At 47.6% G+C, this 12,256-nt stretch overlaps 1 protein-coding gene across 1 annotated transcript in view; it reads left to right on the forward strand.

Annotated features, from left to right (window-relative positions):
* Positions 1-12,256, forward strand: part of CNNM1 (cyclin and CBS domain divalent metal cation transport mediator 1) — a 59,513-nt gene that overhangs the window by 30,339 nt on the left and 16,918 nt on the right. Inside the window, exons 5-6 of the mRNA XM_045878589.3 lie at positions 2,032-2,131; positions 2,521-2,568. Coding sequence (XP_045734545.1) covers positions 2,032-2,131; positions 2,521-2,568 — 148 coding nt within the window. The remainder of the gene's footprint in view (positions 1-2,031; positions 2,132-2,520; positions 2,569-12,256) is intronic.

Raw genomic sequence — 12,256 nt, forward strand, 5'->3', positions numbered from 1 at the left:
GAGGGCATCTCCAGGCTAGATGGAGAGGAAGGGCTGTGCCTCCTCAGTGCCAGGTTCAAAGCCTCAGCCTGCTACCTCAGGGCAAGGCCAGTGGGGTGGGCATTTGTCCATGACCCGCAGAAGGGACCTTGATGGCAGTTAGTCTGACCAGTCAGCAGTGTTTATGGTGGGGTGGGGTGGGGACTTCTCCAGCAGAGGGGTTCTGGGACTACACTTCCAAAACTGTCATCCTGCAGAATCCCAAACACCCCGTTGTCTGCTTAGACATCCCCAGGAATGCAACGGTCTACTACCTCCCAACCGTGTCTGTCATGCTGACATCTCACCATGTCTGACTCCCAGCCGCTCCTTGCTCTGGAGGTGCAAGGAACACATCCACTCTCTCTGCCACATTTCAGCCTTTGTAGCCTCTCGAATCTTCTCCTCCTTAAGAGGACCAGGGAGGGAACAAATGATGGAATAAAAGAGGCACAGCGTCTTCCCAGTACTCACATAAGTACCATCGCCTTCTGCCCTGGGTGCTTGGATAGGCCTGTCATAAACACATGTCACGTGTGGTTCCAGCTTGTGATGCTGCTGGCTCCCTGGCCCATCTCCAGCATTGGCCCTGTCACTATTGCCCATCTCTTCGCAACAGAATCTTACAGACCTTAAATACAGGGATTGCCTTAAAAATCTTAATTAAGCTCAGTTACCTTAGAAGGGGCCTCTCTTTGCTTCCAGTCCACCTACAGCCTGTCTGCTCCGACCCTGTGATGGGCCTCACACCCATCCTTCCGTGTAGCCTCAAAAAGTGACCTCCCTTCTCCAAAAATGGAGTCCCACTCTTCACTGCTGAAAATCAACAAGAGTCCCGTTACATTGTTTATATAACATAATGAACCCATATAACCTACTATCTTGTGCTTCATGTAAATGTAACCATTTTCTTTTTTTTTTTAAGATTTATTTATTTATTTATTTGTCAGAGAGAGAGAGAGAGAGAGAGGTAGAGAGAGAGCACAAGCAGGGGGAGAAGCAGGCTTCCCGCAGAGCAGGGAGCCCGATGCGGGGCTCTATCCCAGGACCCTGGGATCATGACCTGAGCCGAAGGCAGACGCTTAACGACTGAGCCACCCAGGCGCCCCTAACACTTTTTTTTTTTTTAAGATTTTATTTATTTATTTGACAGAGACATAGCGAGAGCAGGAACACAAGCAGGGGGGCGGCAGGCAGAGGGAGAAGCAGGCTTCCCGCAGAGCAGGGAGCCTGATGCGGGGCTCGATCCCAGGACCCTGGGACCATGACCTGAGCCGAAGGCAGACGCTTAACGACTGAGCCACCCAGGCGCCCCAAAGTAACCATTTTCAAGTAAAAGTTGGAGGGAGTGAAAGGTAGTAGCAAGAGTGTAGTTTCAGAAATGGGAAAGATCTGGCTTTAAAATGCCAGTATTGCTGCTTTCTAACTAACCTTGACCAAATTATTTAACCTCTCTGAGCCTCAAATTGATTCATCTGTAAACTGGGGATAAATAAAATGAAATAATAAATAAAAACTGGGCCTCGTCGGGTGGTGGGACGGAGTGAGAATTGTGCAGTGCACGTAGCCCATTACCAGCCCACAGGTACACGCTATAGGCGAGCCGTTAGCTACCATTCTTCCTGGTGATGAATTAAACAAGCTCTGCGCAGAATCTGATTTTCTCTCAACCAGACTCAGAGATGGTCTAATCTCAGGCTAAACCAGGCAGCAGTTTACGGGGCCTGGGGCTAGCTGGGGCCAGGACATTCATCACGGAAGGGCCATCAGAACATGCAGAGAGTTGGTTATTCAGGATGGGATGCTCCTTTATGAACTAAGCAATTAATGTGCTGCCAAGGGCTACTGAAGTCGGAGCTGCTATTTTTGAAATGGGTCCAGATAGACTTCATATTTCCCTGTGATAAGAACTTAAGTCCACCTGTTATCCAGACAGAAGTGTTTAGGGTTGTAGCCAATAACAGAACTGGAAGTCCTCATACATGCCCTCAGTGTACTTCCTTCTTTCCCCAGGGTAAAGTGGAAGTGGAGGTTGGGAAGGAAGGCCTTCGCTTCGAGAATGGAGCCTTCACCTACTATGGTGTCCCAGCCATCATGACTACTGCTTGCTCAGGTATTCCAGTCCCCAGGCCAGAGCTTCTTGGGGGAAGCAATGGGATATTGTGGAAAAGAACATCTGGGTTCAAGTCCTGACTCCTTTTAGGGACTCTGTACAAGCTATTTGGCTTGCTAGACTTTAGTTTCCTCCTCTGTAAAATGGGTCTAAGAGTCCTTTCTCATTCAGGGAGTTTGTTTGTGGAAGTATATGGTAGACTGCAACATTATCAAGTGCCAGGAGTGGATAGTGGTATTTTTCCGTATGAAAGGACAAGTTTATTTTGCTTTTTACACTTCCATTTGATTGCCTGGTTTTTGCAGGGTTAATTGGTGCTGGGGCTGGGGTGGAGGAGGGGGCATTCCATAAGAAGGGGTGTGTTCTGAACTGCATCCTTCTGTCCTTAGATAACGATGTGCGGAAGGTTGGAAGCCTGGCTGGATCCTCGGTCTTTTGTATGTATCTCTCAAACCCCTCCCCCATCTGCCCCCATCGTGGTCCTGCCTCAGCCCACTCTGGGGAGCTGGACCGAGCACTTTGAGCCTGGCCTGGGCCTAACCCAAATGTTGGCAGCCTCTTTGTAATGCTCTGCCAGGAATACTGCCTCCTGCCAGGTACCCACCGACCACAAGCGGTTCGTTGCTGTGTTTGGAATGTTTTCTGCTGCTTCTCTGCTCATGTGCAAGTGACGAATGACAGGGAGGGAAGCTGTGAGGGGAGGGGCCCCATTTATTGTCACCTGCCGGAGAATGCAGGCGGGTGACTGCGGTGCTCTGGTGGAGGTTCAGCCTTTCCTTCTCTGCTAGGATATAATTCACGCACTGGCCTTCACTTTACCTGACACGGGTCTGTCATTACTGTGTCAGTAGGAAATGCCCACAAGGTCTTAGGATGTAAGTTCCAGGCTGGCACGGTATGTGGCTCACCTGCTTCTCTTTCCTTATCACCACGTCTTAGCTGGTGGAGAGCTGGCTGCCAGCTGGCTGTGCATGCTCATGCCGGGGGCTGCCACAGGGCTCATGGCTGGTTTGTTCTGCCCCTTCCGTGCTCTACCTTCTCGCTGTTTCCTGTGTGGAGTTATTGTACTTGTGTTTAGAAGGCATGGCATTTATGGGATATAAGCGTGATCCAGAAAGAATTATTTCTCTAGATTTCTTTTTGATTCACGGGTCTGAATTTTGCATTGCTTTCAGCTGTTAAGTGTTTACAGCGGGGGCTATTTTCATGACAAATGGGGTGTTTTCTCTCACCATAAAAAAGATTTTATGGAGTACTTTCTATTGGGATTTATCAGAAGATCTCAAAGCTTGATATCACAATCCCTGGCACAGGAAAGGTAGATACCATTTTAACACAGAGAAACTAAAGAATTGACTTGCTCCAAATTACCCAGTAAGTGATGACTACCCGGATGCATTCCCGTGTCCTGGCTAGTTCACACAGCACAAGGAAATACAGATTTGAGACCCATCATGTTCCAGAATGCAATTTCCATGTGGAAATAGTGGAACAATTTACAGTGTAATTCATACCCTAGCCGAGCAGAAGGCTGAAATGAAGTTGAAGTACCTCTCCATACCCAAGGCGTGGCCCAACATGAGCTGAAGATCTATAAAAGTAAAGCCCTGGTACATTATTACACTTACATAAGCCAATGAATCTCAGACAAGGTTGGTGAAGGAAGCATCATCATCTTAGAACAAGAACTCTGGATGGGTGAGGGATGGGCTACAGGACCACGGAAGTCTTGGTTCTCTAAAAGAGATTTCCATCCATCACATTAGGGATTGCTCAGGGTGAAGTAATTCCTAAGATTCTGAATGTTACCTAGACATGGGACCCTGTTCTGGCTCTTTCAGAAGACCAAAAGATGGGGGAACAAAGAGCTACATGAGGCTCCCCAGCCTACCTAATATGGATGACCTTTATTCTTTTTAAAAAGAAAATTATTTAGAAAGTTGTGGGAAGTTGTTACCTGGTTTCCTCCATTCCTTCCTACCTGTCTCTAGTTCTTTCTATCCGTTTCTGCCTCCATTTTGTCAGTGAGACAGGAGTAAACTTATAACACTGATCTCTCCTTCAAAACTGGTTAAAAAGGAGCATTAGACTCTTTCCCTCCCCTCACTTCTGAGCATCTTTATAAATCTTCAGAAGGAGAAAGAAATCAAATTAGCCAGTAGGGGTGTGGAGACATTTTCCATCGTCCCCGCAAGCGCTCCCCACTTAGCGGAGTACAGTGTAAAATATCCCCCAAGGCTGCCACACCCCACACTTGTGCCAGGTGCACCCCCAGCCCAGGGTCCAGCCACCCAGCATTGCTCACGGGCAACGAACCTCAGCCTGCAGTCAAAGGAGAGCATAAGGCAGTGAATTCTTGTAGGGTCTCGGTCTAGCAAACTACCCCTGTCCTCGAAGCCAGCCTGTAGCTTTATTAGCCTTTGAGGGAGATAAATGGGATGACAGGTTCGCCAGAACACTGGCCTGGGGACCTAGCTTCAAAGTCGAAGTTGAGGTTATCAGTTAGACCCTAGTTTTTCCTGTGCAGGGTAAAGGGACACAGCCAGCACCGTCTCCTTTCTCTTGGATCTGATTGCCAGGGACCCCAGGAGGATCACAGTGAGCCTAGGAACTCTGAAGGAACCAGGCTTGAGCTCAGGGTAGAAGAAACGGATGCCCACAGGGCAATGCAGGCAGGGAGAGGCTTGTCTCCTACCCGTTTGGTGGGGTGTACATTTCATTGGCAGCCCCGGAAGCTCTAGGATGCTTCTTGAGACTGTGGGGTTTCTTATCCCAGTACGTCTCACATTAGGAGCCCATTCCAATATTCTTTGACATCTGGTGTCAGACCAAATGATTATCAATCAGGTAGGTATAAAGCTCCCCGCTCCCCTGCGTGTGTGGGTAATGTCCGTACAATCACCTGGGGTGGCAGATAGGACCACGGAAGTTGCCGATTTCGGTGTGCTGTCACCTGCAGACTGACTTCCTTTAGTCCCCAAGGAAAGGCTCTCTGAACAATTAGATAAGAGAGAGGAAGACAGATTCCCAGACAGAAACGCCCCCTTGATCCAGCAATGCACAGTTCATGCCCAGCACTGTGACCACGGGGGAGCCCCTCGGAGGCACAGGCAGGCTTCCTCCCGCTGCCCCTGGCAGGAGCACGCACTCTGCTTTTAGCTGCTGTGCAGGCGGGCAGGGCCCTGTGGCGGGTGGGAAGCCCTGGGGGCGAGGCAGCATATTTGCAGGTTCCGAGAGAATGCTGTAGACACACGTCATCCCCCCCTCCTCCCAGGGACCCTGCCTGCTCTTGTCAGCGGCAGGTCGAATCCCCTCTAAGATTACTGCGCATCTTTTCAGAAGACTTTCAGCCAAGACTATTTTATGTTCTTGTTTCTGGAGAGTGACTTTGTGAGAGGATTTGCAATTTCCCTGTTTTCAGAGGCAAGATTCCCTTTTGCAGAGAAATGTGACTCCGTGAAGACTCAAGAACAGACTGACTCACACACTTTGCTCTTTGTCTTTCTCCTTTTCTGTTTATCTTCTCAACTCACAAATCCTTGGCCCTTGACTCTTTAGTGCCCGTCTCTGTGTCTCGTACCTTCGCCTTCAGCAGAGGGGACTCTCTGGCGGGCTCCCCAGGTAAACGTGCGTGGGTGTGTCGGGTCTCCGTAGATTCAGTGGGGTGTGCAAGAGGCCTTTGGTCTCTGTCACTGTCCTGCAAGAGAACTAGTCTCTCCCACAGGCAGTGCCAGTTCTGAGGCATAACACTCACTGGCACATACAGCCCGGGCATTGCCGAGTCAATGGTGTCACTTGTGAATTTAGCTCCCGGAGATGTCTCTGTGTATGTACGGGGAGAAATAATGGGGTGAGGGATGGAGTGAGTTCTTGATCATCATTTGTCTCACTGCAGAATGGAGAGATGAGGAGTGCAGCAGGAGAGGAATAGAAAGAAACAAAGAGTACCATTCCTTATTGCTATTTTCCCTCCACCATTCACTCTGTGTGGCCTCTGCCTTTAGCTGACCATTAACCCATCCTCATCTTCCCCGTAATGTTACTCTCTGGTGACCATATTCTCTCTGGCCTTACTCATACAAAGAATATGTGTAAAAATTTCAAAACGACTTTTCATTAGGTTTAACCTCTGTTGTTAATTAAATAAAAGTTGCTGGGTTTCTTTTTAACTGGGTCAGGCAGCTCCTCATGGAACTACACAGTAACTCGAGGGTTGAGAAGAATGTAATAAATCTAAATAATCGATGAAGTGTTTGTATCGTTTTCATGTCTAGAGGCTGCTCTCTTAGGCTCATGAAACAAGTAATGACCAAACCAAGAATTTATCTGTTAAATTGCCCTGAAGTTAGAATGTGAAAACACGGTCCAATTCCCTGCACCCCCCTCATCTGTCTCCCTAACCCGGTGCCACAGTAGGATTCTGAGGCCCCACCATAACCTCAGCCAGCAAGAATCCAGCTATGTTTTGCTATCTGTACAGTAGACCCTCAACTTTCAAAAACGCTATGTCCTGAGACCTCAAACCCCCAAGTTTGCTGCTTCAGAAGTATTTGTGTTGACTCCTGCTTTCTCCCAAGTCACATTTTTCCCATCTAAAGCCATCTGGTTCCCATGTTTATCTGTACAAGACAAGTTAATCACCTTCTCAAATTTCACCAAGGTTTTCTCTCTCATTTAGTGATTTTCCACCAAGAAATAAATTTTTTCTTGCTTTGTGAGAGCTCATGCCTTCATCATGACTACAGACCAGCATGGTCAATGTGGGATGCCAAGCTGGTGCCTTCTACCAGCTAACTGGTCTACTCCTGCCAGCTGGCAAAATGAGAAATGACCACATCATGGACCATCAAGATCCTTCACATGCAGGGAGTCTTGGTGAATGAAGAGTATGCTAGGAAGTTTCAGTGGAGAGGGAAGGTTCACATTTTTAAAAAATATTCAACCAAAAGGATTAAAGCAGGCATATATTTTCCTTTTAAATTATCCTCAGTTAACCAGACAAGCCAGTTCTTTGTAACTTTCCAGTTAAAGGAAGGTTAATTCTAGTTCATTGATATTTATTATGAAAAACTTGATGGTAGCCCAGCGCCAGACCAAGATGAAGGCGACTTATTCCTGCTGTGACATATCCCCCCCACCCATCCCCCCGCCGCCCCGGCCGCCCTGGAGGTGCTGCAACTTCTGATCCAACCCTGGTGGGAGGCATCTGCTCCTGAGAGCTCTTTCCACCTTCCCCTTGTTTTCCGTGACTGGCTGTTCAACCCAGCGAGAAAGAGGTGAGCCACAAAACTGAGAGCAAGGCCAGCTTCTTCCCACCCTTGCTTTACCTCTGGAGCAGTGAGGAACACAGCAGGAAAAAAGAAAGGGCCTTTGACTCTCTCCTCCCCACCTCCTTTCATCTGGTTTCCTTTTGTCCAGCCCCATACTTGATTTATGATCTAAATACAATTATTTGTGTATATTACGTCTTGCCCCCATCTTACACAGAGGAAAAAGAAATCCTGGAAATTAATAGGGCCTTTAAGTTTAAAAAAAACCCAATCATTTTATGTGATCCCCACAACCACCTCAGAGATGGGAAGAAATTATCATTGGAAAACAATAGGTAAGGAAACAGCTCTGAAAACATCGAGCCATCCATCAGTAGCACCGATGTAGTGAGAAGGGAGAAGGACGAGAACTGGAATCCAAACCTCTCTCCCTTTTTTCAATGTTACATTTATTTTTTTTTTAATTTTTCCAATTCTTTTTTATTTTTAACAAAAAGTTTCCGCTTGAAATGAATAAGTCACAGGAATAAAAAGCAGAGCATAAGGAATAGTCAGTGATACTGGGATAGCGATGTAATGGGACAGACGGGAGCTACACTTGTGGTGAGCACAACATAATGTATAGACTTGTCAAATCACTAAGTTGTACACCTGAAACCAGCTTAACACTGTACTCAAAATTAAAAAAAAGTTTCCAGTTTTATTGAGACATAATTGGCATATAACATTGTGTAAATTTAAGATGTATGTGATAATTTGATACATATATATTGTATACATTTGCAAAATTCTTTTGTTGTTTTAAATTCCAGTGTAGTTAACATACAGTGTTATATTAGTTTCAGGCATACAATATAGTGACCTGTGGCATTTTAGAAACAAAACAAATGAGCAAAGGAAAAAGAGAGACAAACCAAGAGACAGACTCAGACTGATGGTTCCCAGAGGGGAGGGGATGGGGAGATGGGTAAAATAGGTGATGGGGATTAAGGAGTGCACTTGTCTTGATGAGCACTGGGTGATGTATGGAATCTGAGTCTCTTAGGTCCTGCTTCTATTGTCCTGGACTTGGCTACCCCTTTGAACACGGGCATTTTGTGATGCCCCCCATCCAGTTTGGAGAACACAGATGGCCCATGGCACAGTGACCATGACCGGAGAGGGCTCTTCCCCCTTGTCCCTCACTGATGCTCCCAAAGATAGACGCAGGCAGCCACTGAACCCTACTTTCCCTTCAAATCCCCAGACTGAAACAGGAAGCGGGGCATTCTTCTGTATCATGGGTTCTGCCCTAGAGGACTGTGACTTATTAGCATTTTGAAAGCAGTCATGCTAATGAATTATGGTGCTCACAGTGGATTGAGGCCAGTGGTCCCTGCACCAAATATTGCCACCATTATCCATAGGCAGTTTCCTTCTATTTGAGCTTTAGTTTAAAATAAGGAGAATGGAGTGGTTTTGTGCATTGCTTCCAGAGCATGATGTAATTAGCCGACTTTGCAGGTGCTTTCATTTAAAAAGTAGACTTCTGATCAACCCGCTGAGATTACACAGCTCCACTGCAGTTATCATTCCCTTTCTCCAGATTCATTCCTTTTATCTTTTCCCAGTGGAGATGATTTCAGGTTCCCCATGACAGTCCTTCCAAATCCACAAAAGCATGGAGCAGGAGAGAGGTCAGGAGCAGTGATGTTTTTCCAGTGTCAGTTGACATCTGTAATGTGCTTTGAGATCGATAGGGACCGTTTCCTCCCAGAATATACAGGGAGTCTCTAAAAATAATCCTTTTCCTTTGTGAAATGTGGTAAGTGGCAGTATTCCTTTGGGTTGGCTTTTGTGTCATAAACATTTGGGAACCATTAAAGCTCCATGTAATGTGAGCGAGTTCATCTGGGCTCCTAACTTGGGCTGATTTGCAGAGTTCACATTGTAGCTTTGACAGAGAGCTTTTGGCATTTGGTTGTCTGATGTTGAATATTACCCCAGAATGATGAATTTTAATAATCCTAGTTTGTACTCCTATAGACCTATGTAATTAAGCTCCCCCATCCAGTTTGGAGAACACAGATGGCCCATGGCACAGTGACCATGAGCGGAGAGGGCTCTTCCCCCTTGTCCCTCACTGATGCTCCTAAAGATAGACGCAGGCAGCCACTGAACCCTACGTTCCCTTCAGATCCCCAGACTGAAACAGGAAGCGGGGCATTCTTCTGTGTCATGGGTTCTGCTCTAGGTACAGGTGTCATGAGTGAGGCAAGCATCCCAGAGCTGGGTATAGGTTCATGGGGCCCCGCCTATCGGTGCAGAGGAGATTTCATTCAGCCCCAGTTAGAGTGTAAAATCTTTTCCCAGCCCACACCCAATTTTGCCCCAGGGTCTTCTCCACCCAACCTCAGTAACTCCAACTTGCTGTCTAGGACAGATGTCCCTTGCAGCCTGACCATGCAGAGGCTGCAGGAATGCGGTCTGTCACACTTCCCCACAGCACTTGGGAGTCTAGAGCAGAAAACCCTGCTTCCCAGCAGTCTCCAGGGCCAGCTTGAGGGTATGATGTAAGCAAGAGTGGACAAGGGATTTGTCAGCTGCTTGGCCTACCTCCTGGTGAGGGATTCTGTGGTCAGTTTGATCCCTGTTTGATCTGTCCCCTCTAAGACCTCTTTGACTATAGTTTAGCATTTTCCTCTTCACTTCACTCCCCCAGCCTGGGCCTCTGCTCTTAGGAAATGCCAAGGGGAATTATACAACTTGAACTAGTTTGCCATGCTGCTGGGACACTCGTCTGTTACTGATTTCTTCTCTTTTTTTATTAAAAGCATTTCCATTTCCCTTGCTCAGAAACCTCTGAGTGTATGTGCACAATTACCAAAATGCCAAGTCATCAGCATCCTACCTATTGAGGAATGTTAGGCTCTGGGACGTGAAAACATTGATCTTGCACAACACTCAGATGAGCTGGGACTTTCTTTGCCGTGAAGTGAGGGTTTGTGTTTTGTTTTTTGTTTTTTGTTTTTTTTTTCCTTTCAAAAACTGCTTTTATAGGCCCGACCTTTATAAGACAGTTGTATCTTTCAGTGTTGTGAATCCTTTGGGATTTTGAATAAACCTTCAATAACCTTGTTCTTACTTTTAAAAAACGAAACACAATATGCTTCTCCTCGTCGCACAACAGTGATGTCGCTTGCATTTGACGTGTGGTCCTGGGAGTGACAGCAGGTGGCATGCTTGTGCGGGGTACCAGCGAGGACCAGAGCTCTGGGCTGACAGGGAGGTGTTTGTGGCCTCTGTTTCCCACAGAGTGTGGAAGTGATTCAGGCAGAGCCTTCTATGGATGGAAGTGGTCTAGTAGATAAGAGAGGCCTGTCTCCCTGCCATCCTCCTGGAACGCGCCTGGAGTTGTGATATAAGGGATGACGGAAGAGCACAGGTGGGGTGTGTGCAGCACGTGTCCCACCAGGCAAAGTGGAGGGTTGTCAGGGAGAGATGGTTATTTCTCAGGCCCTGCTCATACTCTCTCCACTGGTTCCAAACTAAGTTGTGGACAAGACCCACCAGGTCAGGATACGGCGTTCCAGACTCCACTCACACGACAAAGAAGTCACCCTCCTGCAGGACTGCCTGCCCCCTTTTCCACAGCAGTTACCCTGAGGAAGCGCCATTGACTTAACTTTGCAGCCAGCACCCCAGAAGACCACAAAGGGTCTAGCCAAGCCAGAACGCATCAGCTTGTTTTCAAGGGACCAGAACCAGAAATGAAATGCATGCTCTTCTGCCCAGTGCTGCTGCCATTTACGATCACCTGGGTGCTTCACTCTTGTTCTCCATGGCACCATCACTGGCCTTAGTCCGTGGTCACTGGAAGAGGGTCTGGCCCTCCCATCACCCAGTGGATAAGTAGGGCCCTAGAGACCTGACGCCAGGATCCCCAGTTTCACATGCTTTAGGTAAACAAAGTCCTGGTGTTCCCTGTGGCCTCCTCCTCAAGTTACTGGGCCAAAGCCCGAGGCCCCTTGGTGCCTCAATTCTCATTGCACACTCTCTGACTCTGTCCAGCCGCCGTGTTGGAGTGTCCTTCTATCCGCCCCTAAGCTTCTTGGAGTAGTCAGCTTCCCCAGGATGATTGTAAGCTGCAAAGGAAAGGCTTTTCAACCCAGGATGATTTGAGAGCTCTGAAATCTTTTTTTAAACAAAATTTAGATTCTACATTAAAACTCTTTAAGGGACCCTTAGGTGTTGATTCATTCACTCTATACATTTTTATTGAGCACCTGCTCTAGGCCAGGCACAATGCTATACGTACTTAGTGGACCACAATGACCAGAAAAGACAAGATCTCTGCCCTCATGAAATTTAGCATTGAATTGAGTAGACGTCACAAGTGCAAACACGTAATGAATTAAAACTTGTGAAAAGTACTTTGAAAGAATGAACAAGGGACAGTGATAGAAAAAAACAGGGAAACCTCAGGACAGCCAAAGTCTTCAGAGAAGGTGGCTTTCAGCTGAGACCTGATGACTGAGACCCAAGGCGGGGGGAAGGTGGGCAGGAGAAATGGCATCTTCTGAGGTAGTGGGGGCACACTTGTGTGATTGAGGGCAGCCGAGCAAGTGGGGGAGGGGAAGAGAGTCCCCAAGATGAGACCAGACAGGGAAGCAGGAGTCAGGTCATGGGGGGCTTTCGGGGACAAAGCAAGGAGTTTAGGGGTCCTGGTAATTGGGACTTGAGTGGGGACAGAGATAGAGGCCGACCGGCTTATGTCGGAAGTGGAGGTGAGAGGGCCTGGTGTGGGGCTGGGGGAGCGGCAGGAATCAGGGGCGCCCCCCAGGTTTCCGGCAGTAAGTGATGGAGTATATGTGAG

This window comes from Mirounga angustirostris, unplaced genomic scaffold (assembly GCF_029215605.1).
Source record: "Mirounga angustirostris isolate CCGP_5_RB_7025 unplaced genomic scaffold, mMirAng1.0.hap1 SCAF_6, whole genome shotgun sequence".
NCBI classification, from domain to species: Eukaryota; Metazoa; Chordata; class Mammalia; order Carnivora; family Phocidae; genus Mirounga; species Mirounga angustirostris.